General features: G+C 47.0%; 1 protein-coding gene across 1 annotated transcript in view; it reads right to left on the bottom strand.

Annotated features, from left to right (window-relative positions):
• Positions 1–26: 26 nt before the first annotated feature.
• LOC104985522 (guanylate cyclase soluble subunit beta-2-like) overlaps positions 27–26,469 on the bottom strand; it is a 61,676-nt gene continuing 35,233 nt past the window's right edge. The window contains exons 8-18 of the mRNA XM_010835736.1: positions 25,500–25,603; positions 23,823–24,039; positions 20,009–20,329; positions 18,247–18,392; positions 17,356–17,502; positions 13,330–13,484; positions 10,217–10,368; positions 8,085–8,177; positions 7,385–7,503; positions 370–477; positions 27–146 (exon numbers count right to left, since the gene is read on the bottom strand). Coding sequence (XP_010834038.1) covers positions 27–146; positions 370–477; positions 7,385–7,503; positions 8,085–8,177; positions 10,217–10,368; positions 13,330–13,484; positions 17,356–17,502; positions 18,247–18,392; positions 20,009–20,329; positions 23,823–24,039; positions 25,500–25,603 — 1,682 coding nt within the window. The remainder of the gene's footprint in view (positions 147–369; positions 478–7,384; positions 7,504–8,084; positions 8,178–10,216; positions 10,369–13,329; positions 13,485–17,355; positions 17,503–18,246; positions 18,393–20,008; positions 20,330–23,822; positions 24,040–25,499; positions 25,604–26,469) is intronic.

Here is a 26,469-nt window from a genome sequence, read left to right as displayed (position 1 = left end):
ACCGGCTCCAAGGCCAGGGCGTCCTCTCAAGTTGGCTCTGAGGCCAGGACTCGGTGGAACCACCGTGATGAGAGCCGTTCGTTCTCCTCCGAGAGAACAAACACGGCCTGAAGTCTCCAAGTGTCGGGGCTGGCTTTGAACCGAGACTGTGAAAGCACATTTTTCCAAACTTGTCGGGATCACGTTTCATTTCTAGACCTTTATTCTCCGAGGGACAATGAGAAAGAGACGCAGCTTAAGAAGTCTTGGGCTGAGAAATGAAGTTCCTTTTCTTTGTCGCCATTAAACCGAGCAGGGGGAAGAGTGAAGCCGAGGGGTTCATGTTTCGCTGTTACAACAAAGCGCAGAGGCCAGACGGCAGCGGCCCACTGGGAAGGCCGCGTGTCTCTGTCTGAGCTGAAGGCCGCGGTCTGGCTGCTGCCTCCCCAGGTTCCCGTCCCTCCACTGGACTCCCTTTGGGTGTCGACCAGTCCGAAGCTGAAACGAGACAGAGCGGTGAGCTGAACAGTTGGCCCCAGACCGATCCCCGGGCGGGGGGGTTCTGTCTGCGCCCAGCCCTGGGGTATAGTGTGGGCACCGTGGGGTTACCATACCACCTCCTGAGGCCAAGAACATCTTCCCAGTGAGGCCAGAAACGTCCATTCAGACCTCAGCCTTGTTGCTCAATTATTGCTCTAACACTGTATCACTTTTTTGGCCACTTATCAAATCCCGACTCGTGCACAGCTCTCCTAAGAGCCCCAAGCCTCCAGACCTGCTGCCTCATGACTGTCTACATGAAGCCTGAGCATCACCACTCACAGGGTTCAGAGCCACGGCTGCCACTGCCCATCAGTACCCTCTCTGGGCCTCGTTTGTCCTCATCTGAAAAGTAGGGAAATGCTGAAGCTCCAATACTTTGGCCGCCTGATGCAAAGAGCTGACTCGTTGGAAAAGACCCTGATGCTGGGAAAGATTGAGGGCAGGAAGAGAAGGGGACGAGAGAGGATGTGATGGTTGGATGGCATCACCAACTCGATGGACATGAGTTTGAGCAAACTATGGGAGACACTGAAGGACAGGGAAGCCTGGTGTGCTGCAGTCCATGGGGTCACAAAGAGTCAAACACAAGTGTGCAACTGAACAACAGCAGTTATACCCTCCTCCCAGAGTTGTTGTGGTAATTCAATCAGATGCCTTCTATAAAGTGAATACACCATGCCCCACACACAGCACAAACTCAGATGCCAATTCTTATTTTGAAGTGTGGGAAGGAGCCCATGGAGGAGGTACTGGGAAAGAACCTGGGACTATGAGCCTCAGCAAGGAGGGGGAGGGAGCGGGACTCAGAAGGAATGGAGACCAGGAGGCTAGGTGGAGATGCATCTCCTGCTTGCCCTGCAATTTCATTTGGGGAAACGTCCACATTGAAAATTTTAAAGTCGTTCATCATTTCCATTTCTTTCTCTCTCTCTCTTTTTTCACACTCATCATTGTTCCAGAGACATTCAAGTTCAGAGGGGCTCCTGTATTTAATTTGAAGCTCTAATAAGTCTAGAAATCAGGAAATGCAGGCGGGGCTTCTGTCTCCAGCCTTTTATCCTCAGGTGAATGAATGACTTCCTTCACCACTGGGGGCTGTCAGTGTCTCCCTTCCTCCCCAACCTGGATCCGTTATTACCTCTGTTTTTAGATTCTAAAAACTATGGGCAATTTTCATCAGACGGCAAGTTCCATTTGCTAATGGACCGGTCATTAATGAACGTAAGTGATGACACACACGTGGAAAAATGTGGGTGACTGGACCTGTCCCCAGGCTCGCTCAGGCTCAGGATAAGGTGAAAAATTGGCAGATCTAGAACCATGTCACTGGGACAACTCTGAGTGATGATTCATATGCAGTATTTAACTCCTGCAAAAGCTGGTGCTAACCTGATAAGGTCCATAAACCCCTCAAACTCACCATTTGTATAAGGTATGGCTTGAGAGCAGAGCTGGCTAAGTGACGATGTCATAAACTACAGGTTCATTTGAGCATTGTGGTACAGCCCACTCCACACTCTGCCCCGCTCCACACACACACACACACACACACACACAAAAGACTGACTCCTGTTCAGCCAGTATTTTATGGTCTTCGGAAATAAATTATTCCAATATGGGGTGGGATTTTTGCTTTGTTTTTGCTAATTCTCTGCTAGTTTTATTATTCCACATAGCCTTTATCCCTTTCACTTTGAATTACAGAGTTGATTGCAGTATTGTTTTTCTTTGACATAGAAGCCCAAGTATGATTTAAAAAGGAATTGAATTTTTCAAAAAGGGAAACATTCAGGATAAATGTTAAGGACAGTGTGTTTGAAAAAGCTGAATTCAGTTTTGTTTGGGCATCATCGCAAGTAAAGGAAAAAAGGAACTGATTACAGACAGAAATTGTAGTGTTTTGGGTTTTTTTTTGTAGTAAGTGTAGCACAGCCTCCAGGTTGCCCATCAGCACCAGGAAAGGCTGAACCCTCCCCATCTAGTTTCTCCCTGGGCCTCCCTGTAACGGGATCCTAGACCATACATCGTCTCCTACTCAACCCATGGAAATGTTATGAGAACCGGCGAGAGTAAATCTCCACAAAACAGTACTGTAATCACAGAATGTATTCTGTGTCTTTGTAATTATACCCAAAGTAGCGGTTACCCTGATAAAAACTGAACAAGAAGGAGCTGGAGTTTTGTGTTTTTTTTTTTTTTTAAAGAGGGAATACAGCAAAGAAAAACTGTCTCTCCCTATCAGCAGTCAGGCTCTGTGTCTAACGCGCTCCAGCATGGAGATGGCACCAAGACTTCTTTTGTAACCAAGATGAATAATCTATTTTATGACTTAACCTCTCACAGATAATCTTGGAAGTAAACTCAACACTAGGAAATAACATTTACAGACCTCTTAGTCTCCCCTTTATGCAACACTTAATTTCTCTTGTCAAAAAAAAAAAAGTACAACATAGCTTTTCCCTTCTGATTTCCTTTTCTTGTATCCACAGCACAGTTTTCTCTCATCGCACTTGGACGTGTCTCATTTTCTCGGTTATGTCTTAACTGTGGTCCTCTGCCTCCTCTTCCATTTCTACTGCCATTTCCTGTGCCTATGAAACCTGTTTTCCCCTCTTCCTTTCTCTCCTTGAGGAAAAGCTCCTTGATCATTAGTGAGACCAAGACGACAAACTAGGGCTGTGTTGGGGAAAGAGCTGAGACTGCCTATTGAAAGCTAAACAGGCCCAATTTGAATGATGCTGCCTGACAATGTCAAATGAGAATTGGTCAGCACAGAATTGCAAGACTCTCTTGGAATCTCTACACATATGTATTTGACATTTTACCCAAATCCAATTCCACAGTCCGGATGGCGGAAGAATTTCCTTGTTTACTTGAGATAAATTCTTACCCATCATCCTTTGTTCCCATGAGACCACTGCTCATAGCCCTCAAGGACTGCCTCGTAGGACCCTCACATTGCTACAGTCGAAGGCTCATTATGGTGCACAGCTAGGAAATGCAGCAGCCTGATTAATTTCGTGTTCTGACTAATTGAAAATTACAATGTACATCTTCTAATCTAAATGCCAAACCTAAATGAACTAGGTGAGTCCTTGGAAAACTCAGAGGCAACTTCAGGACTCACGGAACATCAAGGTCACCACAGAAGTGGTACAGATCGGCAGAAGGACAAGATAATTGGGGTTTCCGTTGGATATAAAGTAAATGTAGCTTTTGGTGTGTAGCATCAGGGAGCGAAAGTAAGTGCACCATTTCAAGCACATTATTTATATATATATATATATACACACACAAAATTCGAAATGTTTTGAAATGTTTAAGTGTTCAAAGGAAAGAAATTCATGGCCTGCCAATTTACAAAACAATCTCTGTGTAATAATCCCAGGACTGTAAGAAAAAGTATATATGTACACACACCAAAATTTTAACAATAGTCTCTCTGGGTGATGGAATTAGAGAAGCTTTTGTTTTCTTCTTTTGTTTTAGCTACACTTTCTAGTTATAAAAGATAATAATTAAATATTCCTTCCATAATGTAAATGAATAAACAAATAGCCTTAGTTGAGCAAACCAACGTGGCCCGATAAATAATTAAAGGCAGCACAGAAACCCACTTCAATGTAGATTAAGAATGGATTAAATGAAAAGAATAGTAGCAGAAGAAACCTTCCTGTTCAGAAAAAAACCATCACATGAGCCGTGTTGTCAGACGTGGACTTGGCTGGGGAGGGCAGTGGGGAAGTGATATTGAGGTGGAGTTTGGGGGACTGCCACTGCCTTGGGGAGTATACATGGGATTTGGGTCATCGCCTGGTTGTTACAGGCAGGGCTCTGCGAGTTATAAAGGATATGATTATCTTGGGGTCACAAGAAGGGATTCTTAACATTTGCAATGAGAACAATTCCTTGTCTGCATTTCTGCATCTGTTTCTAGCTTCCTAGACAGAATCAGATATGGGAAACCACTTCTTGGTTTCAATCCTGATTCTCCCCCACTGAGGGGAGGGGGTTTGGCTTGAGCCTGAAGTTAGACCCCATCAGGTCTCCCCAGGACCCTGTCCTGGTCCTTCCCAGCACAGGGATGCTTGCTGGACTTCCTGTCCCACCGGTTCCTCCCGCCCCGGCTTTTACTCTCCAGGGTCTCCACGTGTCGGGGGCATGTCATCTCCTCCCCCTTGGTTCCATCAGGGTTAATGTTCCAAGAGACTGACCTGCTCTGAGGAAAAGGCAAGCTGACCACACCATAATGTTCGTAGGTGTGGACAGAGAAAGGAGCCACGGGTTCTGGGAATATTTGTGGAGGGAGACACCATTGGTGAGGGAATTTTATCCCGTTCATAAAAAGGGCTTGATGGAGCTTCCACATTTAGGGCAGGTGTTGCCATTCTAGGATCGCCAACCAACTTGCTTCCTACATCTGTCCATGAGCAAAAGAGACCATGCTTCCGGAAGCCCCTGCATTCTCCAGGGATCAGAACAGAGGCCCCGTCCTTGCTCGGCCCTTTCCTGCCGTCACCTGCACCTTCCCTATGGTGTCGCTGTTGTGTTAGTCGCTCAGTTGTGTCCGACTCTTTGCAACCCCATAGACTGTATCCCGCCGGGCTCCTCTGTCCATGGAATTCTCCAGGCAAGAATACTGGAGTGGGTTGCCATTCCCTTCTCCAGGGGATCTTTCTACCCCAGGGATGGACCCTGGGTCTCTTGCATTGCAGGCAGATTGTCTGCCATCTGACCACCAGGGAGGCCCGCACCTCCCCAAGAGGCTCTCAGGTCCTCAGGGTGCCTCAGCCTCTCCTGCACTTGCTGTTGGCCCTGTAACACCTCTGGGCAGTGGTCCTGACTTCCATGGGGCTCTGCTACACCCGCTGATCTAAAGCTCCCTGTGTATGGCAGACTAGTCTTTTTTTAACCCCTGTAGTACCTCTTACAGTTTTGTGCCAACACTCAACTATTTGTTAAGTGGAAGGATTCTCAACAATAGAGTCCCTAAGTGATGAAGAATTGGCATCCTTGACCTTTTTATTTTTTAGCACTTTACAGCTTTCAGATGATACACAGCATCTCACATGTTCCTCAAAGTGACCTCAACCTCCTAAAGCAGGCATTCTGTCACCCCTGCTCTCCAGATGAGAAAAATGAAGCTAAAAGGGTGGCTGAGAGCCACCCAGCTAGTTACTGGGAGCAGACCTGGGAATTCTGATTAGGGACTAATGCTCTCGCCACTGTGACCATGGTTCTGAAGCCTGGCAGCTCATCCGACTGCCCTGGGGAGATGGCAGAGAAACCAGGGTGGGATACACCCTGCTCTGGACCTGTGGAGACACTCGGCATGAGGCCCTGCCACCTACATTGTCAACCACAGGTGACTCTGACCCCGCCCCCCCCACAGCCTCCCCACACCCCCAGCTCTGACGCTGCACCCCCATCTGTGACACCAAAGCTGACAACCAGCAACTTTACAGGCTAGCCCTAACCTGGAAAGCCAGTTCATTTACACCTCCCAGGATTTTCCTTCTTTAGAACATCGCTGGGTTAACAGCTCAACTTCTAGAAAGCCTGAGGTTAAAAATGACCATGCCTATTCATCAGCCCCCAGCAGAAGGGGTCAGGAGAAGGTGACAGCCGTGCTTATGAAGGCCTCAGAAAAGCTGCTGAAAAGCTTTGGAGCTGAGAATAAGGGCCCAGGTCCGTCAGCCTGGTTCCAAAGCAGTTGGACCTCAGCTCCAACTGGGACAGGTCTGGGAAGGACCCTTGTGTTCTCAAGACTCTGTAAAGCCAGGGACAAAGACCCTGACAAGTGACCACAAACCCATCCAAGAATTACCCATGGAGGGTGGAGGGTTTGTGTATGGTGGAAAGTCCTTCCTGTCAGGAAGGAGCATGTTAAATGTGAGGGCAGACTCCCCAGCAAGCAGACTGCTAAGAGCTCAGTGAGGAGAGAGACCTTCAGCACTCAAGTCTCCAGGACAATTAGGAATTGGTGTAAGAAGTCCTCAGAGCTGACCTAATGTGCCCTGAACCTGGCGAGTGGACACCCTCAGCCCATGATTTATGGGGGAGCCCGGGCTCCCTGCCTGAGCGCCGTATATGGGTCAGCCTGGAACCCATTATAATAATCGTCGGGAGAATCAGCTTGGAGACAAGTTGAAGCAAGCTGAAATTTGAAAAAAACACATTAACAGGGGTCTGAAGGGAAGCCAGAAGAGCCTGCCAGCAGGGGCAGCTGGAAGGCCAATTTTTCAGTCAATACTGAAAGGTGGTTGCTTAAATCTCCGAGTCAAATACACAAGATTTTCTCTCCGGCTCAATACTCCCGTTTAATTGCTCTGGGGAGTCTCTCCACTGACGCATCTAACACCCAAATACTGAGTGGGGAGGGAGAGAAAAGCGTGTCATTGACGTGCAAATGAGGAAATCAGGTCCTGGGTGCAGCCTGGGTCCTGCTGAAGCGTCTCCTGCACTGACTGCCCCACCCCTCAACCCCAGGAGGTCACCAAGGCCCGCCTCCGTAGAGATGGCTGGGGGTGGGTGGGCATCACCTCTCAGCTGGCCTCAGGACTCTGGGGGGCAGCTCCTCACCCCTGAAGCTCTGGGGGGTGCTGACCAGGCCCTGAGAGGGTCTTCAGGAGCCAGGGTTTTCACAGGTGAGGCCTTGGAGCCCAGAGCAAGGGAAATGTGAGCCACCAGAGAGCATTCCCACATTTGATACCCAGGCTGACAGCAGACGTGATCGGTGAGGAGAGCCTCGACTGGAGTCCTGAGATTGGGGAACAGAGGGGTCTCTGAGGGAGCGAGGTCCAACAGCCTGACCTTCAGAGGGAGTCCTGACAGATGGGTGGCTCCTGACAGGAGCCCTTACCGTGTTGACGCCCACAGAGGAGCCCGGGGCTGGGTCTTCATTTCTCCGAACCTCTGGCTCACACAGCACCATTTCCCATTCACCCACAGCGTGGGGGCTGTTCCTTGTCCACACCTCCGCTATTCACACCCAACAATCAGAAATCCATTCACACGGGGCCCAGAGGATCTGACAGAAACATGGCCGTCCTGAAGCCAAGAAATCCAAGCACAGTTGCCTGGGGGCCTCGACAGCGTGCGTTCCCACAGGATGGTGCCGGTGGTCTGCCCCAGACAGACAGGCTGAGGGGCGAGTCCAGCTTCACTCACTCGCTGGTTGTGGGACCTTCGATAAATCATATAACCATTCTGAAATTCAAGCTTCCCACCTCTTAGGGGATTAGCCATGTGACTGAGGTATAACGTGACTTGTATGGAGGGCACCATGTCCGGAGAAACCTCATTTTGTGGGTTCATGGGGACTAATAAGCTTTTCTGAGCAGCGAGGGCCCTTTCAGAATGAAGGGGCCCCTACTTGAGACACTTGGGATGGGGAGGCAGGTAGGGTGGGGAGCATAGAGAAAAACTTGCTCAAAACACAGAGAACAGCCATCAGAAGCATCCCGCCCAGGGGCCCCTCTCTGGCCCTTTCCCCTCCCCCGGGAGCCAGGCCTCTGGCCCAGTGCAGTCTAGGGGTCTCTGCAGCCATCTGGGGTACTTACCACGGGCTGTGTCACTCTTGTGCAGCTGCCAGCTGTCCACATACCTCATGACAGCCAGAGTCTTGCCGTCCTGACTTCCCTGATCACTTGCTTCTGCAAAAAAGGCGTGAGGGGAAAGGCTGTGAGTGTGGGTCAAGGTGGGGCCTTTCTTTGAGCCCCTGGGGACCCCCTAAACACACACACAGGACACGGAGGGTGCCCAGACCCCTCCCCCACTGCACACTGGAGACGCCTCCAGTCCAACCCTATCTGGCCATGAGAGGGAAACTCCCACTGTCCCTGGAGGTTCAGGGGTCACGTTCTCGAGTCCCCCCAGACCCCGAGCAGTGTCAGCATGGGGTCTTTCCTGAGGGATCCCAGTCTTCCTGTTTCTGGTGGGGATAAGAGGGGCAGACACCCCAGAGCCTGACAACCAAGGCTCATCATCAGAAATCCTAGGCTGATGGGGGGAAAGGTGAGGGAGATACTGAGAAGCGTGAAAATTAAAAGAGATAGAGATCCCCCTGCTTCTGGTTTCCACACACAGGGTTGTGTTTCTCTGCACAGAGATTCCTAACCAGGGGTTTGGCTGGGGCTGGCATTCACCTAGAAGAAGGGGTGACTTTCCTCTATTATAAGCCACGTCTGGGGACAACCTATGCCCAAAGAGTGCCTTTTCCCGTTTTATACCCACATGCTGTTTGGGGTCTGGGAGGGGCTGTCCCCTCCCTTTTTCACATCCTCTCTTCCTCCTCTTTTTCTGGGTCCATTGTGAGATCTGCAACCAAGAGACCCTTTACTCATTCCTGTTTTGTTTCCAGCTCAGAACTGAAAGTGGGTTGGATTCTACTGGCCCAGACCAGGTACTAGAATCCTGTTTCTCAAATTTCCAGCTCAAGCACCCCTACAGGGAGAAAATGGGAAGAAGTCCATGGTTTGAGCCAGGTACACCTAGTCTATTTATCCCATACAGCCCTCCATCCTTCGGGGAGGACGTGCTGGTGAGAAGGACAGATGTTGTTAGGTAGGTGAGGCACTCAGAGCCTAGAAATTCAGAAACTCTAATTAGGGTACCTCCTGGTCTTTATTAACCAAAACTCTTTCTACTTTTTTATTTAGATCTTTCTATCTCAAGTGTCTCCAGCAATAAAATGTGGCCAAAATCAATCACAGCTGCCAGGCACACTAAAGTGAGCTGGTATTAGAATGACAGCCCCACCAAAGCCATTGAAACAGTTCTCAAATTCCCATCTCTCCATTGGTATAACCCCACTTTTAAAAATAGGAACCGTAATTCATGCATCCCCAAGTGACCTCCCGCATAAATGAGCTACATAAATGGGGAACCTGTGGATTTAGAGATTTTTCTCTGTAGGCCCCAGGAGCAACTAAAGATTAGTTCCAATCAGAATAAATGCATTTCCTTCACGAGTTTGCTTCAAACGTTCAGGAAGCGTTGCCTACTGGATTAGTTTTAACCTAAACTCACCCTCTTGCCATTCCTGGAACCAAGTGAGTCACAGATTTTATCTTTCTTCCTAGTTTTGGAAGCCAGCAGACAATGAGGAAGGTGGAACCTTCCAGTGTGTGAAGGGGAACCCTGTCTGGAGCCTCCCTAGAGGCTGAGGAGCAGAGGGAGGCTCTGAAATCCTCCCCCAGCCGCAGTAGAGGCTGAGGGTGGAAAGCCCCTTTCTTAGACAGGGAAGAGCCTTAAAAATGAATGCATGCAGGACTCTTGAGGCTGGGTGCATCAGCAAGAGAGGATTCAGGCGCAATGGTCACATGACTCGTCAGGGGCTGTGACTGAGTAGAAGGTCATAGCCTGGGGGTGGGCAGGATGGTACCCAGGCTGGCCCTCAAATACGTTTGTTGCTGTTCTTCAGTTGCTAAGTCGTGTGACTCTTTGCGACCCCATAGACTGTAGCCTGCCAGGCTCCTCTGTCCATGGGATTCACCAGGCAAGAACACTGGAGTGGGCTGCCACTTCCTTCTTCAGGGGATCTTTCTGATCCAGGGATCGAACCTGCATCTCTTGCATCGGCAGGCGAGTTCTTTACCCTGAGCCACCAGGGAAGCCCACTAAGCGGAGCCGAAGTTGTTAGTGGAAAAAACATCCAATAGGAGTATTGATGAGGCTTCTCTTTCTTGCTTACCCTCGGAATCAAGCCGAGCCTGAGGTTTCCCCATGATCTCATCCTCTGAGGCCTTCAGGTTTCGGATCAGAAAGTAGGTGGTCATCTTCCCTTTCCCTTTCACTTCGATTTCACCCCGCTCGGTTATTTCAAACCCTTGATTCTCCAGGGCTCTGCACAGAGAAGAGAAAAAAAAAATGCCCCAGGTCACAGAGCTGTGACTCGAAAGTGGGCTGCAGTGGGCAGGATGATGTGCGAGAAGTCCGAGACCCAAGTGAACAGGGAGGGGCCCATGCAAAGAGACAGGGCTGCAGAGTGACTAGGAAACTGCATGTGTTTATGCATTTACTGGCTGTAGAGAGATGCCGAAGGCACACCACAGACCAGTGCAGACTAACATCGCGTCCAATTCACAGTTAGCTGCCTCAGCCAGGGCTTAGCACTCATCAGTCTTCCCTTGTCCTTGGCTTTGGCTGGTTTCGTGGAGATTTCAGACCTTCACCAGGCTCTTCATATCCCCTCATTAGGCACCTGAGCTCCTCGCTCACATGCTGCTGACCATAATCCTACTGCGTGACTTGTTTACCTGCTCAGTTGTGTCTGACTCTTTGCAGCTCTATGGACTATAGCCCACCAGGCTCCTCTGTCCATGGGGGTTCTCCAGGCAAGAATACAGGAGTGAGTTGCTGTGCCTTCCTCCAGGGGATCTTCCCAACCCAGGGATTGAACCTGTGTCTCCTGCATTGCAGGCAGATTTTTTACCACTGAGCCACCAGTGAAGCCCACTTTGTGACCTGATCTATCCACAAATGGGAACCCTTAGAGCTGAGACCCTGTGCCTTTTCATTCCACTGACCACACCTGCCCTTTCCCCCAACTTCAGAGGTTGAAGTATCTTGTTGAAGGGCACCCACCCAAAATCCATTCCCACCTCCTCAAGGCCCAGCCCCCGGACCACCTCTTCTTTGATCTTCAGCTCCCTCTCCATTTGCCTCCTCCCCTAAGCCTAACCAGCTTGCTAAGGTCTCTTCCATCCCAAATAGAAGTAAAAATCTTCTTACTTGTTCATCTGCTTTAATGCCATACAAATGCTCGTTCCTTTTACCCTTCAACCCACAATCCAGTGTCTATTCATTCCCCCACCCCTCATTGACCACAGTTAACTTCTGATAATGTTTCCAAACCTCTGACTATTTTTCACTCCTTGCCATGGAATCCATCAGAGAGCCACCAGGGAAGCCCAATTATAGTTGATATTTTTGTTCCATTCTTCCTCCATAAAAATAGCCAGAAGGGTGCCTCTCTTCCTGAATTCTCTGCTTGCTTCTCCTGCCTTTTCCATGACTCCTTCCTCCATCTGCCAGTGAAATGTTAGTTCTTCCCATTGTCCTTCTCACATGGCATCCCTCTGCAGGTGATCTCACCAACTCTCATGGCTTAATTACCACCTCCGTGTTATTACTCCAAGTCTGGTTCCCCAACCAACAGCCTGACTCCAAATCTCACCCAGCGAGTTAATGCCACCTCTCTCTAGATGCTTCCCAGTTCCTTTTATTCAATACTTCCAAACCTGAGATCATCATCTGCCTCCTAGACTGGAATCCCTCTCCCTTGTCGCATCTCAGATGATGAGATTTAGGCTCGAGTTGCCCAAGATGGAGACCTGGGAGATAGTCAAGTCTCCTCCCTCTTTCTCAGCTCCCATTTCTAGCAATTACCAAATTTAATTGATTTTATCCTTAGATTCCTACCAACGAATGTTCTGGTTCAAACCAAACTCCTAACAAGTCTTGTCTTTCCCATCTCCTGATGTGCAAATCTGCCCTTACATGGCCTTGAGTGGTCAGTGTCAAGCAGGACCCTGACCTTGCCATTGTGTCCAAGCTCACACTCCTTAGGGGCTCACACTCTTCACCGTCGGTGTGAGCCCTGCCCCTCAGGGAGGCACACACAGCTCTCCCCACTTTCTGCCTCACAGCTTCCACCCCAGCAATGCTAAATCATTTGTAGTTCTCTACCCTTATTCTACGTCTGTGTTCGTACTGCTGGATATTCACTCCAATATCCCAGTTTGGGCTAAACTCTGCTCTGGAGTTTCAAGACCCAGCTCAGGAAACTCCCTTCTCCACTCAGAATCTCCTTACTGGGCTGGGCTCCCGTGCCCCACAACACACAATAATTCCCACAGGCATGGGAATGGATGGTTAAAGCCTGACTCCCTGGGTTATATCCAGGCCATTTTCCTTCCTAGCCAACTTGTGACCTGAAGTGAGTGAATTACCTCTTTGTGCCTGATTTTTTTTCTCATCTGTAGATGTGAACGATAATAGTATATCTTCATAGGGTTGTTGCAACAGTAAATGGACTAACATATGTTGACGAGGGCTTCCCTTGTAGTTCAGCCAGTAAAGAATTTGTCTGCAGTGCAGGAGGCCCAGGTTAGATCCCTGGGTCAGGAAGATCCCCTAGAGAAGGAAATGGCAACCCACTCCAGTATCCTTGCCTGGAAAATCTCATGGACACAGGAGCCTCATGGGCTGCAGTCCATGGGGTCATAAAGAGTCAGGCATGATTGAGCGACTAACTTACTTATGTTGACGAACTTAGAGAATGTGGCCTCTAACAAGTTCTCAGCAAACTGTAAGTATTGTTTCATGCATAACATGACCACTGCACTTCTCACACTTTAAAAATCTGTGAATATTTCTTTCTTCCTGCACTACACCAGGGGTCAGCAAACTTTTTTTCTTCATAAAAGACCAGATAGGAAATATTTTCAGCTTTAGGGACCACAGTCTCTGTCACAACGACTCAGCTCTGCTGTGGTAGCATGAATGCAGCCATGGATAAGATGCAGATAAAGATCCTGGCTGGGTTTCAATAAAACTTTATTTACAGAAACAAGCAATGGCTGAGATAACGGCCCTTGACTATAATTTGTCAGTTCCTGAACTGGACCACATGTTCTTTGAGGGGAAAAATTATCTCATGGAAGAGGCTCAACAACATTAATTGTCTGCCTCAAGGTCCCCTGTAAGCGTGGCTGGAAGTATACTGCCCCCATCTGATGGCTGTGAGGCACTCTGTACCTTCTGGGAGAAGAAGGGGCAAAGAGAGGCATGAATAAGTGGTACCTGTAGGTCGTGGGGCTGAGATGCACTTTGCCGGGAAGCCCATGACTTTCCATCCGAGAGGCTGTGTTCACAGTGTCGCCAAACAAGCAATACCGTGGCATCTTGTCCCCCACGACACCTGCCAAGACTGGTCCCGTGTGGATCCCCACTCTGATCTGTACAGAGAGAACCGGACTGAAAAGGGACCATCAAATACCCTTGCTTTTACTCTTGAGGTATAATTTACATAAAATAAAAAAGACTTCAAGGTATTTAGCTCCAACAGTTTGGCAAATACCCCTGAGCCACCAATCAAAATCAAACACAGACTGTCTTCATCACCTTGCAAAATTATCTTGTCCCTTTCCAGTTAAGTTCCATCTCTCCCTGCAGAGGTCACCACTTTCTTATTTCCTCTCCCCAGGAGGAATTTTCCTGTTCTCCAACTTCACATACATGAAGTCAGGTAGCATATTCTGTTTTGTATCAGACTTCATTTATCAAAATCCATGTTTTTGCGATTCACCCACATTATATGTATCAGCAGTTCATTCTTTTACTGCTAAATACTATTCTGTTGTAAGAATTACATCACAATGTATTAGTCCAGTCTTCTCTTCACGAACATTTAGGTTATTTCCCATTTGGAGCTGTTATGAACATTCTCATACAGATCTTTTTGTGGACATACATTTTTCATTTTTCTTAGGAAAATATCTAGAAATGGAACTCTTGAATCACAAGGACAAATATTTTTTCCCATTCTGTGACTTTATATATACATTTTTCCTTAATAAGCAGACATCTAAATTTTTGATGAATATATTAGTCTGCTGGGGCCAAGAAAATGCCACAACTGAGTGGTTTAGACAACAAAAATTTACTTTCTCACAGCTCTGAAGTCTGGAAATGCAAGTCAAGGTGTCAGCCAGTTTGATCCTGAGGTCCCTCTCCTTGGCTTGCAGCTGGCTGCCTTTTTGCTGTGTTCTCTCAGTCTCTTCCCTGTGTGTACACATCCTTGGTATCTCTTCCTGTCTCCAGATTTCTCTTCTTATTAAGGACACCAGTCAGATTGGAGTAGAACTCACCCTAACAGCCTGATTTTGATGTGTTCACCTCTTATACGGCCCTGTCTGCCAATGCAGTCCAATTCAGTCACCTTCATGAGGTAGCAGGGATTAAAGCATCAGCATATGAGTTCCATACGTACCTTGGAGTAATGTGTCATGGTTCTCTTTCCCTAACAATACTCTTCCATGGGCCAGCAACTTGTGTTTGGGGAAGGCCCCATATACTTCTGGAACTGGAGCTCTCTCTCAGGTCTCCTCCCCTATCCATAGCCTTTGACCGAATGAACCTATGCATTTGTGAAGATCTCTGGGGAAAATGTTGGTAAGTGGGTAGAGACTCTGTGTCTAGAACTTATCAAAGTCGAGCTGTTTGGGATTCTAACCCGTCATTCCAGCTCCAAGGTGGCCATGAAAATGTCACTAAACTTTAGGTGGGTTTCGTCTTAGTCTCCCCTTTGGTGGCTTATTTCTTCTACTGTCTCCTGGGGAAGAACCATCATGGGTGTCCTCTTGAAAGGTCTTGCCACTTTCTGGAATTTGGTTCATTTCTATTTCTTTGCTATGTGATTTTTTTTTTTAACTACTCCAGTGACTCAGCAGTAAAGAATCTGCCCTCAATGCAGGAAACACAAAGAGACTTGGGTTCATTCCCTGGGTCAGGAAGATCCTCTGGAGGAGGGCATGGCAACACACTCTAGTATTCTTGCCTGGAGAATCCCATGAACAGAAGAGCCTGGTGGGCCACAGTCCGTGGGGTCACAAAGAGTCGGACACAACTGAGCGTGCACGTGGAAACAGAATTCTCTTGCAGCTTTCTACATCCCAATCAGGTTTACTTGTCTTTTTCATCTTTCCATGCCAGATTTTCTTTTCCTTAAAATAAGGTTTTAAACTCGTTTCTCTGAATCCTTTAAAGCACCTTACTTTCATGCAAGGGTGACCTCAGCAAATGTGGATTATAGGCTTTACAAGTGACAGAATGAAAAAGCTCAATGAGTATTAATTTTAAAACTGTAGAAGTAGCAGCACAGTTCTCTTAAGGGAGAGGATGTCTCCAGCCCTTTCCTCTACTTCCTTAAATAAACTCACATGATATGCAGTTTCTGATAGATATTTAATGAGGCTCCTATGTCACTATTCTTGTTTTTCTAATATTTATTTATTTGGCTATGCCAGGTCTTAGTTGCACATATGGGATCTTTAGTTGCTGCATGTGAGATCTAGTTCCCTAACCAGGGATTGAACCCGGGCCCCCTGCATTGGGAGCACGAAGTCTTAGCCACTGGACCACCAGGGGAGTCCCTATTCCCTATTTCTATCCTTAGAATTGATAACATCTTTTCCTCTTTTTTTTTCCCCCTTGGTAAGTCCACTATGCAAGTTTCCAGGAATTCATTGTTCATTTTCAATCATATTGGTGTAGTGCTATTACCATCTCTGTTGCCATGACTTTTCACAAACACTCTATTTGCAGAACAATGTATTTTCCGTATTCTTCAGTGGCTTTCACTGGAGGTTTTTAGGTGGCGCTAATGGTAAAGAACCTGCCTGCCAGTGCAGGAGACATGAGACCCGGGTTTGATCCCTGGGTAAGGAAGATCCCCTGGAGGAGGGCATAGCAACCCATTCCAGTATTCTTGCCTGGAGAATCCCATGGACAGAGGAGCCTGGGGGTTACAGTCCATACAGTCACACAGAGTTGGATATGACTGAAAGGATTTAGCATGCACAAATGTGCACATGGCTTTCATTAGAATTCTTTAACCAAAACACTTATCTCATTTCTGATCTTCTTGTCTCTTCTCTTCTCATTACCTCCCTTCCTGATTTTTTATTTATGACATTGGGGATTTTATACAACAGCTGTCTCTGTGTGTTTGCAATGGGCCAGTATCACGGACATGACGTGTGACCAGCTTTTGCTCTGAAGACTGCCACAGACACCACTGCCAGTACCTGCAGTGCTTCTCAGCCTCTAAATCGTTAAGGTGATGGTGAATGTGGCACATCTCAGAATCCCCTATACAGGGGCTATCGCTAGGGAAAATCCTACTCCATCTTATAGCCGGCTTTGTTTTTAGCTGGTTGTTTAGTTGATTGCACAGATCTGATTGACAGGAGCTGTGAAGGGACTTCGATTTTTAGAGGACAGAGACTCTGTTCCAAACCACCTCGAGACCGCTGGGCTCAGCCGAGCAGACAGAAGACGGCATTTACTTTTCATCATCAAAAGCGTCCAACTTTTATAGTGTGAACAAACTTCCATACTTGGAAAAGCAGCTTCCTGTGTTCCTGTGAGAAAGGCAAGCAGATGTCTCGCTCGTGGCCACGTGCTGGAGGGAAAGCTATTGTGAATATCTTATGGCACCATGGTGTCTGGCCTGCTGGCTGGAGGCAGTTTCACACCTCAGCCTGAGTTCCGAACCCGTCAGACGGCATGTCGGATACACAACTTCCCTAAGCAAAGAGAAGTTGGCTGTTTAGTCAACCTGAACCACTTGTTGAAAATGCTCGAGCAAAAAGGCAGGAATTGGAAATGAGCTGGCTTCCTAAGGATGGAAATCCACTAAGCCAGGGTTAGGGACAAAGGAAGCCTGCGTTAACCCCATCATAACCCCGAACTCTGAAGCCTCTTCTCAAATTTGAGAGAAGCTGAGGCAATAACCTAGAGAAGGAAATGGGAACCCACTCTAGTATTCTTGCCTGGAGAATCCCAGGGACAGAGGAGCCTGGTGGGCTGCCGTCTATGGGGTCGCACAGAGTTGGACACGACTGAAGCAACTTAGCAGTAGCAGCAGAGGAAATAACACCCTAATATCTCTGTTACTTTAATGTATGCAAAAGAAGAGACGAGTTGGGAGAAATGATCCATTTTAATTACTGTCACATACCCAGGAGCCATCCGAGCAGACTAATAGAATTCTACTATATTGTGTGAGGTAACTGGTATTAAGCAAAGAACTTGGTTGCTCTTTACCTGAATGGGTTCTCCGGTAACAGGATTCATCACTTCTTTTGCAGAAATCCTCATCCCCAAGGCAAAGTTCGCTACCCTCTGAGCGTGGCTTCCAACAGGCACTGGTACACCCCCCACCACCATATAAGCATCTCCTATTGTTTCCACCTATAAGGGGGGAAATAGGAGGGAATTCAGAGGGTTTCTTAATGTGCTAAATATAACACTACATTTTTTTTTTTTTTTTTTGGTGATTCTCTGGTAAAGAACCTGCCTGTAAATGCAGGAGAACCAAGTTTGATCCCTGGGTTGAGAAGACTGCCCGCCCCCCACCCCCAGAGAAGGAAATGGCAACCCACTCCAGTATTCTTGCCTGAAAAATCCCATGGACAGAGGAGTCTGGTGGGCTACAGTCCCTGGGGTCACAAAGAGTCAGACATAACTGAGCGACTAACACACACACATTGATGGAAGGACCATATTAAAAGCTGGTGGTTATTTTCTATGGGTGTGAGGAGCATGAGGGAGGGTGAGGTGAGAAAAAAAATAACTCAGGAGGTGCCACGAGGAAGCCAAAAGTTGTTTCTGCTTTTGGCAGAGGCAAGTCCCAGAGAGGACGAAGCTGTCTATTAGATCCACATGTAATGCATATATTAGATACACATTTAGGTTAGACTTGCTGCTGAAATGAAGGCATAGTATTCAGTATGCCTCTTGAAGGCAACCTTAGCACTGGGCAGTATAGAAGGATTTTTGAAAAATTTAAATTTTTAGCTCTTCCTCCCATCCCCTCTGGCATCCACACCAAACCCTAGACTAGTGAGGGGAGAGGAAAAATGAAGACCCAACACCAGGTACGCACCCTGCCCCGGCACACAGGGACACACACAGCCCAAGGCACCACACGCTTACCTTGTAGACCTCATGGACGCTGGAGTACACGAACTTGGAGTACATTGAATTCAGCATGTTCACTATCTGGATAGGTTCACAGGCAGCACAGATGTTCGTAAACGTCACCACGTCGCTGAAGAGAATCGTGCAGGTTTTAAATTCTCCTGCAACATAAACCAGGTGTCAGAGCCAAGGATGTAGAATAACAATTCTTTTAATTCTGGATTCGAGTAGCCTTTAGGAACCAAATTTGACCATGGCACAGGGAGAAGGAGCCAGGTCCGCATCACCATTCACCATCCACCCACCAGACATCTGTTGCGTGTCTGTTATGAGCTGGTCATCATGCTGGTGGAATCATGTGATATGAAGCAGACAGGGGTCCTTGCCCATAAGGAGTGCCTGGTCTAGGGAAGCAGACAGAGTGCAAACACTTAATAGGGTGTGCAGACCACCGGGGATGTCAGGATGGTCTGGGTGGGCACTGCTTACAGAGAGGTCGGTGAGTTAAAGCAAAGCCTGAACCACAGGAGACACGAAGGGAAGGGAGAGTTCCATGGGGGGAGATTATTCCCAGAGGTGCACCCGCTCAGAACTCAGCAGGCAACCCTCCACCATGTACCCCTGTGTGCCAGGCACAACACCCTGCCGTGTTTACCCTCGGAGTGCCTTACCTTGACTCTTGCTATGCTGTTCTCTTGAAATGCCTTTCCTTTTTTTTTTTTTTTTTTGCAGAACTGAAGGTGGCCCAACTCAGGTACCACACACTATATATCAGCCTTCACCCCCACACCTAACCCCTGTCTCTTTCTCTTCTGACATTTATAAACCATGAATTTCTGTGTTATCTATGTTTCCAGAGTAACTTCCACGGTGGGGAAAGAAGGACGAAATTTGGAGTTAAATGGACTTCTGATGGGTTTCCTGCTCTTTTACTCATAAACTGGAGTGAACTTGCTCCACCATTTTAGCTAATAACACCTCCCTTCTGGAAATGTTCAGAAAATTAAATGAGAGAGCATATATAACCTATCTAACAGAGATCCTGGCAAGATAACTTTTCCTTAATGCACATAAATTTCCTTTTTTTCGGTTACCCCATTAATGTATTCTGTAGGTACCAGTCAAACTCACAAGACTATAAGCTTCTTTGAGTCCCAGCACCCAGGACAGCACCCTGGCATTCAGCTTCCCATGCTTGCCTGGTGAAATGAACACTCGCTGGTGACCAGCGGAAAGTGAGTTTGGAATGAACATGGCCTTCTTCCCTCTAGAAAAAGCTTGCTCTCCCAGAATGGTCCTTAGGGACATCCCTTCATTTATTTAGCGTGAATGTATCAGCTTCCCTAGTAGCTCAGACAGTGAAGAATCTGCCTGCAATGCGGGATGCTGGGGACCTGGGTCAGGTTCCATCCCTGGATTGGGAAGATCCCCTGGAGAAGGGAAGGGCTGCCCACTCCAGTATTCTTGCCTGGAGCTGTCCATGGGCAGAGAGCCTGGCCAGCTACAATCCATGGGGTTACAGACAGTCAGACACGACTGAGCCACTGACACTTTCATTACCACGTCATTTCCAGTTGTGGTGAAGAACCCTATGTGGTCACTGTATTATTATTCTCAAGGTAGAAAGAAGAAAGCTAGGCTATGAAGCTTAAGTAATAAGTCCAAGACCACAGTTGCTAACAAGCAATGGAGACAGACTCCAAACCCTGATCCTCCTGGTTTCAGAGCTGGCACCCCCAGCCATCAAGGCGCCCTGTGCGGGGCGGGCACCCCTCACCTGCGGCGACCTTCCTGCCCTCCTTCAGCTGGTTGGCCACGTGCTCAGGCAGCATGGCGTACAGCAAGGTCTCGGTCTTCCTCTTTTCTGCGGCCAAGTGCGTGGAGAGGACCCGCAGCTCCTCCTTCTTCCTCTCCAGCTGGTTGGACAGCTCAATCTCTGCCAGGCGCTGCTGGTTGAGAAGGATGAGGTCCCTGGTGGGGTCGTGGGGGGCGATGTCGGAGAGGTGCATCTGGCGCTCCTCCAGCTCCTGCAGGCTGCGGAGCCTGGGGGAGCACAGGTACATCATGCAACGCAGGGGCTCCATCCAGATCATCTGGCCTTCCCGCCCGGGAGAGAGATGGGACAAGGCGGCATGTCACACGGCGCCCGACCGTCACCCCCGTGGCCCGCCCTGCTCGCTCAGTCGTGCTCCTCCCCTCTCCGCCGAAGGTCCTCAAAGTCCTCTCCTTTCTGTCTGTCTCCATGTCCTGCACTCCTGCTCTGTCCACAGCAGCTCTCTCCACGGCTGCTTTTCTTACCTTGAAGGGACTCCCGTCCATGACCTCCAAACTACCTCTCCTGTAACACAAGTGTTTTCCTCGCTGGGCCCTTCTGCCATTTAAGGGCGTAGAGCTAATCCTGCTTCCTGGAATCTATCTCACTTCTGGGGACTTTTCTGACCCTTCTTTCATTTAGATTTCTCTTACCTCTTTCCATCTTTCCTTTAGGACTTTCACTCATCCCTTAGATGCTGGTGTCAGCACGCCCCAACTGCACTCCCACAGTGAATTTGTGGAAAAACCTTGCTTCCTGGGCTCAAGATACCTATTACTTTTAACAATTGATGTCTATTCTCTTATTATAAAAGCAGTAGACATTCACTGCAGAAAATGCAAAAAAGTGGAAGAAAATAATAAAAATCACCCATGATCACACCACCAATAATTACTGTTACAATTTGGGGGTATATCTTTTTACTCCCCAAAAATGGAATTATCAGCCATCTTCTTTGAGTAATCTCAATTTTTCACTTAAATTCTGTAATAGGTATTCTTTCATAGCATTAAATATAGATAGGTGTCATTGTTTGCTGTGTACTGTATTTAAGCAATAAGCTAACATTGATTATATTTTGTCTATTTCATCATTCCATATATTGTGAATTACTTTAAAGTACATCATTGTGCATAATTGTGGCTATTTTGTTAAAGGATATATTCTTAGGCAAAAATATGCTCATTTTAAGATTTTTGATACATATTGCCAAATTGCCCTCTAAATTGGGACAGTTTACAGTCCTTGTTACAATGACTTATTATTGTCTATTAGGTGTTTATACATGGATGTCTCCAACTGGGCTCACTTTAGTCCCATCTACAAATCTCTTCTCTTAACTCTTTTATCACAGACATTTTTAGTTCCTACCATGACTCGGGCACACTGCTGTAGGTGTGGAAGAGGATACAGCAGTGACTCAAACTGACAAAGTTGCACTCAAGTTGTCAATACCATCTTTCCTTAATCACAGCTTTATAACCAGTTATCTCAGCAAGAAAGCTAATAATTACCCAAATATTCTCTTTTTTAACCTGTGCATCCAGTCACCAATTTCTGCCTTAACTCCCTCATGAGTCTGTTCCCCTGTCACCACCCCAGAATCCCTGCCTGGCTGCACTCAGCACTCTGAGCTTCCCTCCTGCTCTCCAGGGGCAGCATCCCCTGGCCTCCCAGGCTCCATCTTCTCAACACCCCTGGTCCATCCTTCACGTGGCTCCAGAATGACCATTCTAAATCTCAAATCTGATCGCGGTAGACACGTAAAAAATGTCTCCAGCTACAGGATAAAGCTCATCTCACCAGCCTCTCTCCCATCATAAACTCTAAAGTTCAATCAGGGTTCCCAGAACATGTCATTTTCCCCTCAGATGTCCCCACCACTCTGCCTGTGTTTATGCCTACAATACCTACTAGTCCTACAGGAAGCTCAAAGTATGTGTGCCTTGTAGCATGTTAAAAAATTAATTCAAAATGGGTCAGAGACCAAGTGTAAGAGCTAAACCAATAAAACCCTTAGAAGAAATCATAAGAAAAGCTTCATGACATTGGATTTGGCAATGATATCTCTGATGTGACACCAAAACCACAGGCAACAAAAGGAAAAATCGGTAAATTGGAGAATATAAAAATTAAAAGCTTATGTGCCAACAATACAATCAACGGAGTGAAAAGAAAACCCACAGGGTGGGAGAAAATATTTGCAAAGGATAAGGGGTTAATATCTGGAATATATGAAGAACTCTTACAACACAACAATAAAATCCAAACAACCTGATTGAGAAATGGGCAAATAATTTGAACAGACATTTCTTCAAAGAAGATATACAAATGACACTTAACATCACTAATTGTTGCTGCTGCTGCTAAGTCACTTCAGTCGTGTCCGACTCTGTGCGATCCCATAGACGGCAGCCCAACAGGCTCCCCCGTCCCTGGGATTCTCCAGGCAAGAACACTGGAGTGAGTTGCCATTTCCTTCTCCAATGCATGAAAGTGAAAAGTGAAAGTAAAGTCGCTCAGTCGCGTCCAACCCTCAGCGACCCCATGGACTGCAGCCTACCAGGCTCCTCTGTCCATGGGATTTTCCAGGCAAGAGTACTGGAGTGGGGGCCATTGCCTTCGTCACTAATTGTTAGGGAAATGCAAACTAAAACCACGGTGAGATACCACTTCATACCCATTAGGATACTATTATTAAAAAAAAAAAAAACAATCACAGAAAAGAACGAGTATCCATGAGAAAGTAGACAGACTGGAACCCTTGTGAACTACTGATGGGAATATGAAATGGTGCAGCAGCTATGGAAGAGGGTATGGCAGTTTCTCAATAAATTAAAAACAGAATTGCCATATGATCCAGCAATTCCACTTTCGGACATAAACTGAAAGGAAGTGAAAGTCGGGACTCAATGAAACATCTGCATACCCATGTTCCCAGAAGCATTATCCGTTATTCAAAAAGTGGAAGCAACGCAACGATCCACTGACAGATGAGTGAATCAGTGAAGTATAGTCTATACATGTGGGAATAATAATAATTCAGCCCTAAAAAGGAAGGGAATTCTGACATGTGACAACATGGATGAACCTTGAGGACATTATGCGAAGTGAAAAACGACAGCCACAAAAGGACAAATACTACATGATTCCACTTACATGAGGTACCTAAATTAATCAGATTCATAGAGACAGAAAGCAGAGTGGTGGTTGTCAGGATGTGCGGTTGGGGAAAACAAGGAGTTGGTGTTTCATGAGCACAGAGTTTCAGTTTTGCAAGATGATTAACTTCTGGAGATGGATGGTGGTGTTTGCACAACTTTGTGAATTCACTTACCACTACCGAACTGTACACTGAAAAAGGGTTAAAATGGTAAACTTCACATTCTGTAAATTTTATTATAACTGAAACAAAGTCAAAACAAAAATGTGTGCCCTATTATAACAGTAGGGCAGATGATCACGTTACCATATAAAGGACAGACCACTACTTGAGTACAAACAGTACCACCTGTATTCTGAAAATTCTGGTAACAAAAACCAGAACTTTATAATTACATGTAAATATAATCAGAGTTCCTTTATGCCTAAACTAGACATGGTTTGAAGAAATAAAATATATTGCTACCAGGTGAAGCCAAATGGAAAAAACATACGCTGCTGTCAATGTAGTCCCCTACTTTTTAGCCAACTTTTTTGAGGAAATTAGAAAACTGCTTCTTCCCTTTCTGTCTGGTCTCCCAGGGCAGACAGCAACCAGGAAGGAGCAAGTTACTACCTCGGAGTTTGAGCGCGGGCTGACTTCTCCAGGCTGCAGGCAACATCTGCCTACGCGCCTTCAGGACAAATTGACTGTTGATAAATTTGCAGATGCTGAAAATGTTGAAGGTGACTTGGGGATGGACAATGGAGAAGTACTCATCTAATCGAACCTTCTGGGTTTGGAGACCTGGGACGTACTTCTGAAGGCTCACTCCAGCTTGTTTGACCTGCAGCTATCCACAGGGGACACACGTTAGACCGCAGAAGAGACAGCAACCCGAACAGTAAATGTTCCCCTAGAAATGACGCACCCCACCATGCTGTGTGACTTGCTAGGGGTGAAGGGAATGAAATAAACACCACGGTAGTAATGAAACATTTAAAAGGCAAACCTGCAGCTGACCTCTGAAAGAGGAAAGAACAGCATGGGAGTGCCTGAGAGCACATTCATTTCTTGGCTCCCAAGAAAGAGGTTAAAGCTGTCCATGGGGATAATAATTCTTTCCAAGCTTTAGTCCTCTCTTCTGTCTTTGTCTCTGTCTCTTTGGAATTAACTAATAAAGGAACGAGAAAATTCTGTAGCTTGGATCTGACACCCAGATCTGGATGAAGAAAGGAATTCATGATGGAGATGGGGTCACCTTTCACTGCCATCTCCAGGAAACACACAGAAGGAAAAAACAAAGTAAGTGTCCTTTACATAAAAAGTCCAATGCCAACCAAGGTTATCCAGGAACACTTAAATTAACTTCACTCTGTCAGGCTATAGAAATCAACCTAACTATATGGAATAAGGGTCATTAAATTGTCTATTTCTATGCCCAAAACCTAAAAAGAAAGGGAGTGTTTAAGTAGATCAGAATTTTAAATATTAATAGTAGCAGTAATAATAATAATTAATACTAATATCCTCATGGCATTGGGGGAAAGTCACAATACATAGCTTTATAATGTATAGTTATTTCACCCAGGGGTGTTTGATTTTCTCAGATCACAAATTCTCTGCAGCCAGAGATGACCCTCATGTGATGTTTACTCAAACATCACAGAATCTGTATCCAGCATCTACTGGTAAGGGATCATGTGACATATATATGCATTCACATAAATATCAGAGGAAGTCAGAATGGCTGAAGGCATTTTTAACTGGCAGTTTGGGGACCAAATTCATTTTGCCCTTAAATGAGTTTATAATTCAATTTTATCAATCACTTTTATCCAAGGAAACTGACCACACTTAAATGATCACTGTCCACCACCCCTCCCACAGAACAGTGGGTACAGGCCTCTCCCTCCTCCTTCAAGATGCAGAAAGACAAGCCTGGTGGAACTGAGCCATCCATGGTGGCCGTAAAGACGGGGAGTGGTCACATTTAGAATTCCACCCTGCCACTGCTGCTGTGGGCTTTTGCCTCTTGCTGGAGTGACTTCAGTGTCCTTTCTCTTTTCTCTAATGGCAAATTTGCTCATGCACCCACTGGTTCAAACCCCCTAGAACTGCTCCCTTCCGCATCCATCAAGAAGATGTTGCATTCTCATTTTTGGAAGATGCCACAATGAAAAGCAGTCCTGCCAGGCTAAATCCTAGCCTCCCAAACCCTGGGTACTCCTCGGGGACTTGAAAGTCTCCACCAGCTGTCAAAGACTATGAGACTTACTCCCCTCCCCAGCCTATAAGACAAGTCCCCCTTACTGATTCATCAAATATCACGTGAAAGGGAAAAGCAGTGCAGAAGGTCTTCGCCTCTATCCAGAGCCGCTCGGGATAAATCGGCTCAAAGGTGTCCCTGAGATGCCCTGGATGGAGAAAAAGAATCCCATTCATTCACAGACAACACTCGGGCCACCAACCCCAGAGACTATCTCAAATGTTTTCCCGGCAAAGCACAGTCCTGCCCCTCAGCATCTCAAGCTCCCTCAACATCTCCAGATGGCCGCGGCAATTCTGCTTCCAAATTAAAACAAACAGAAAACTTGCTACCAGGTTGAGAAGCGCCCCCCTGCCCCCTGCCAAGTTTCTGCCCGCCGCTCAAGGGTTCCTGGGCCAATTGAGTGTGTCTTGCCATGAAAACAGGGCCGGCATTGAAACGCTGACAGCTAGACAATGAGCTCGCTGAGCGCAGCGTGCGCGCCCGGCCGGCGTCAGGGACATTTGCCATGGAGCTCTGCAGACTGACAGTTTTGGGTGGCACATGAAAATTTCATCCAACAGCCCTATTTGGCAGGGTGTGGAGATTCGAAATGGAGCCTTTTTGATATGAAAATCTCCTAGACAAAGGATGTCAATTGCATGTTTGACTCGCTTGTGGAGGCTTGAAGGACTCAAAATGCAGTCCTTTGAGCGCAGTTGATCTTCTCCCAGACACATGTCATCATGACCCATGGTTTATGACCAGGGGTCTCCAGCCCCCTGTTCTGACTCAGGTCTTAGGTGCTGATCATGAGACTGAATATCAGCGGGGTCGTGCCTTCGAGAGCCTGATACCTTCGCTTCACAGTTGGAAGATGGAGCACTTAGGCTCCCCAGGGACACGGCCAGAACTCTGCGATCCTGGGTCCCGACACACTATCCTTCACACTCCTGGACATCATGGTTTTTATCTATAGACTTCCGGGCCAGAAATGCCTCGCAGTCCCGAAGGCCTGAGGAGCTGCGACAAACT

The sequence above is a fragment of the Bison bison genome, unplaced genomic scaffold (genome assembly GCF_000754665.1).
Source record: "Bison bison bison isolate TAMUID 2011002044 unplaced genomic scaffold, Bison_UMD1.0 scf7180017864048, whole genome shotgun sequence".
In the NCBI taxonomy this organism is placed as follows: Eukaryota; Metazoa; Chordata; class Mammalia; order Artiodactyla; family Bovidae; genus Bison; species Bison bison.
This window is presented reverse-complemented; position numbering and strand designations above follow the sequence as displayed.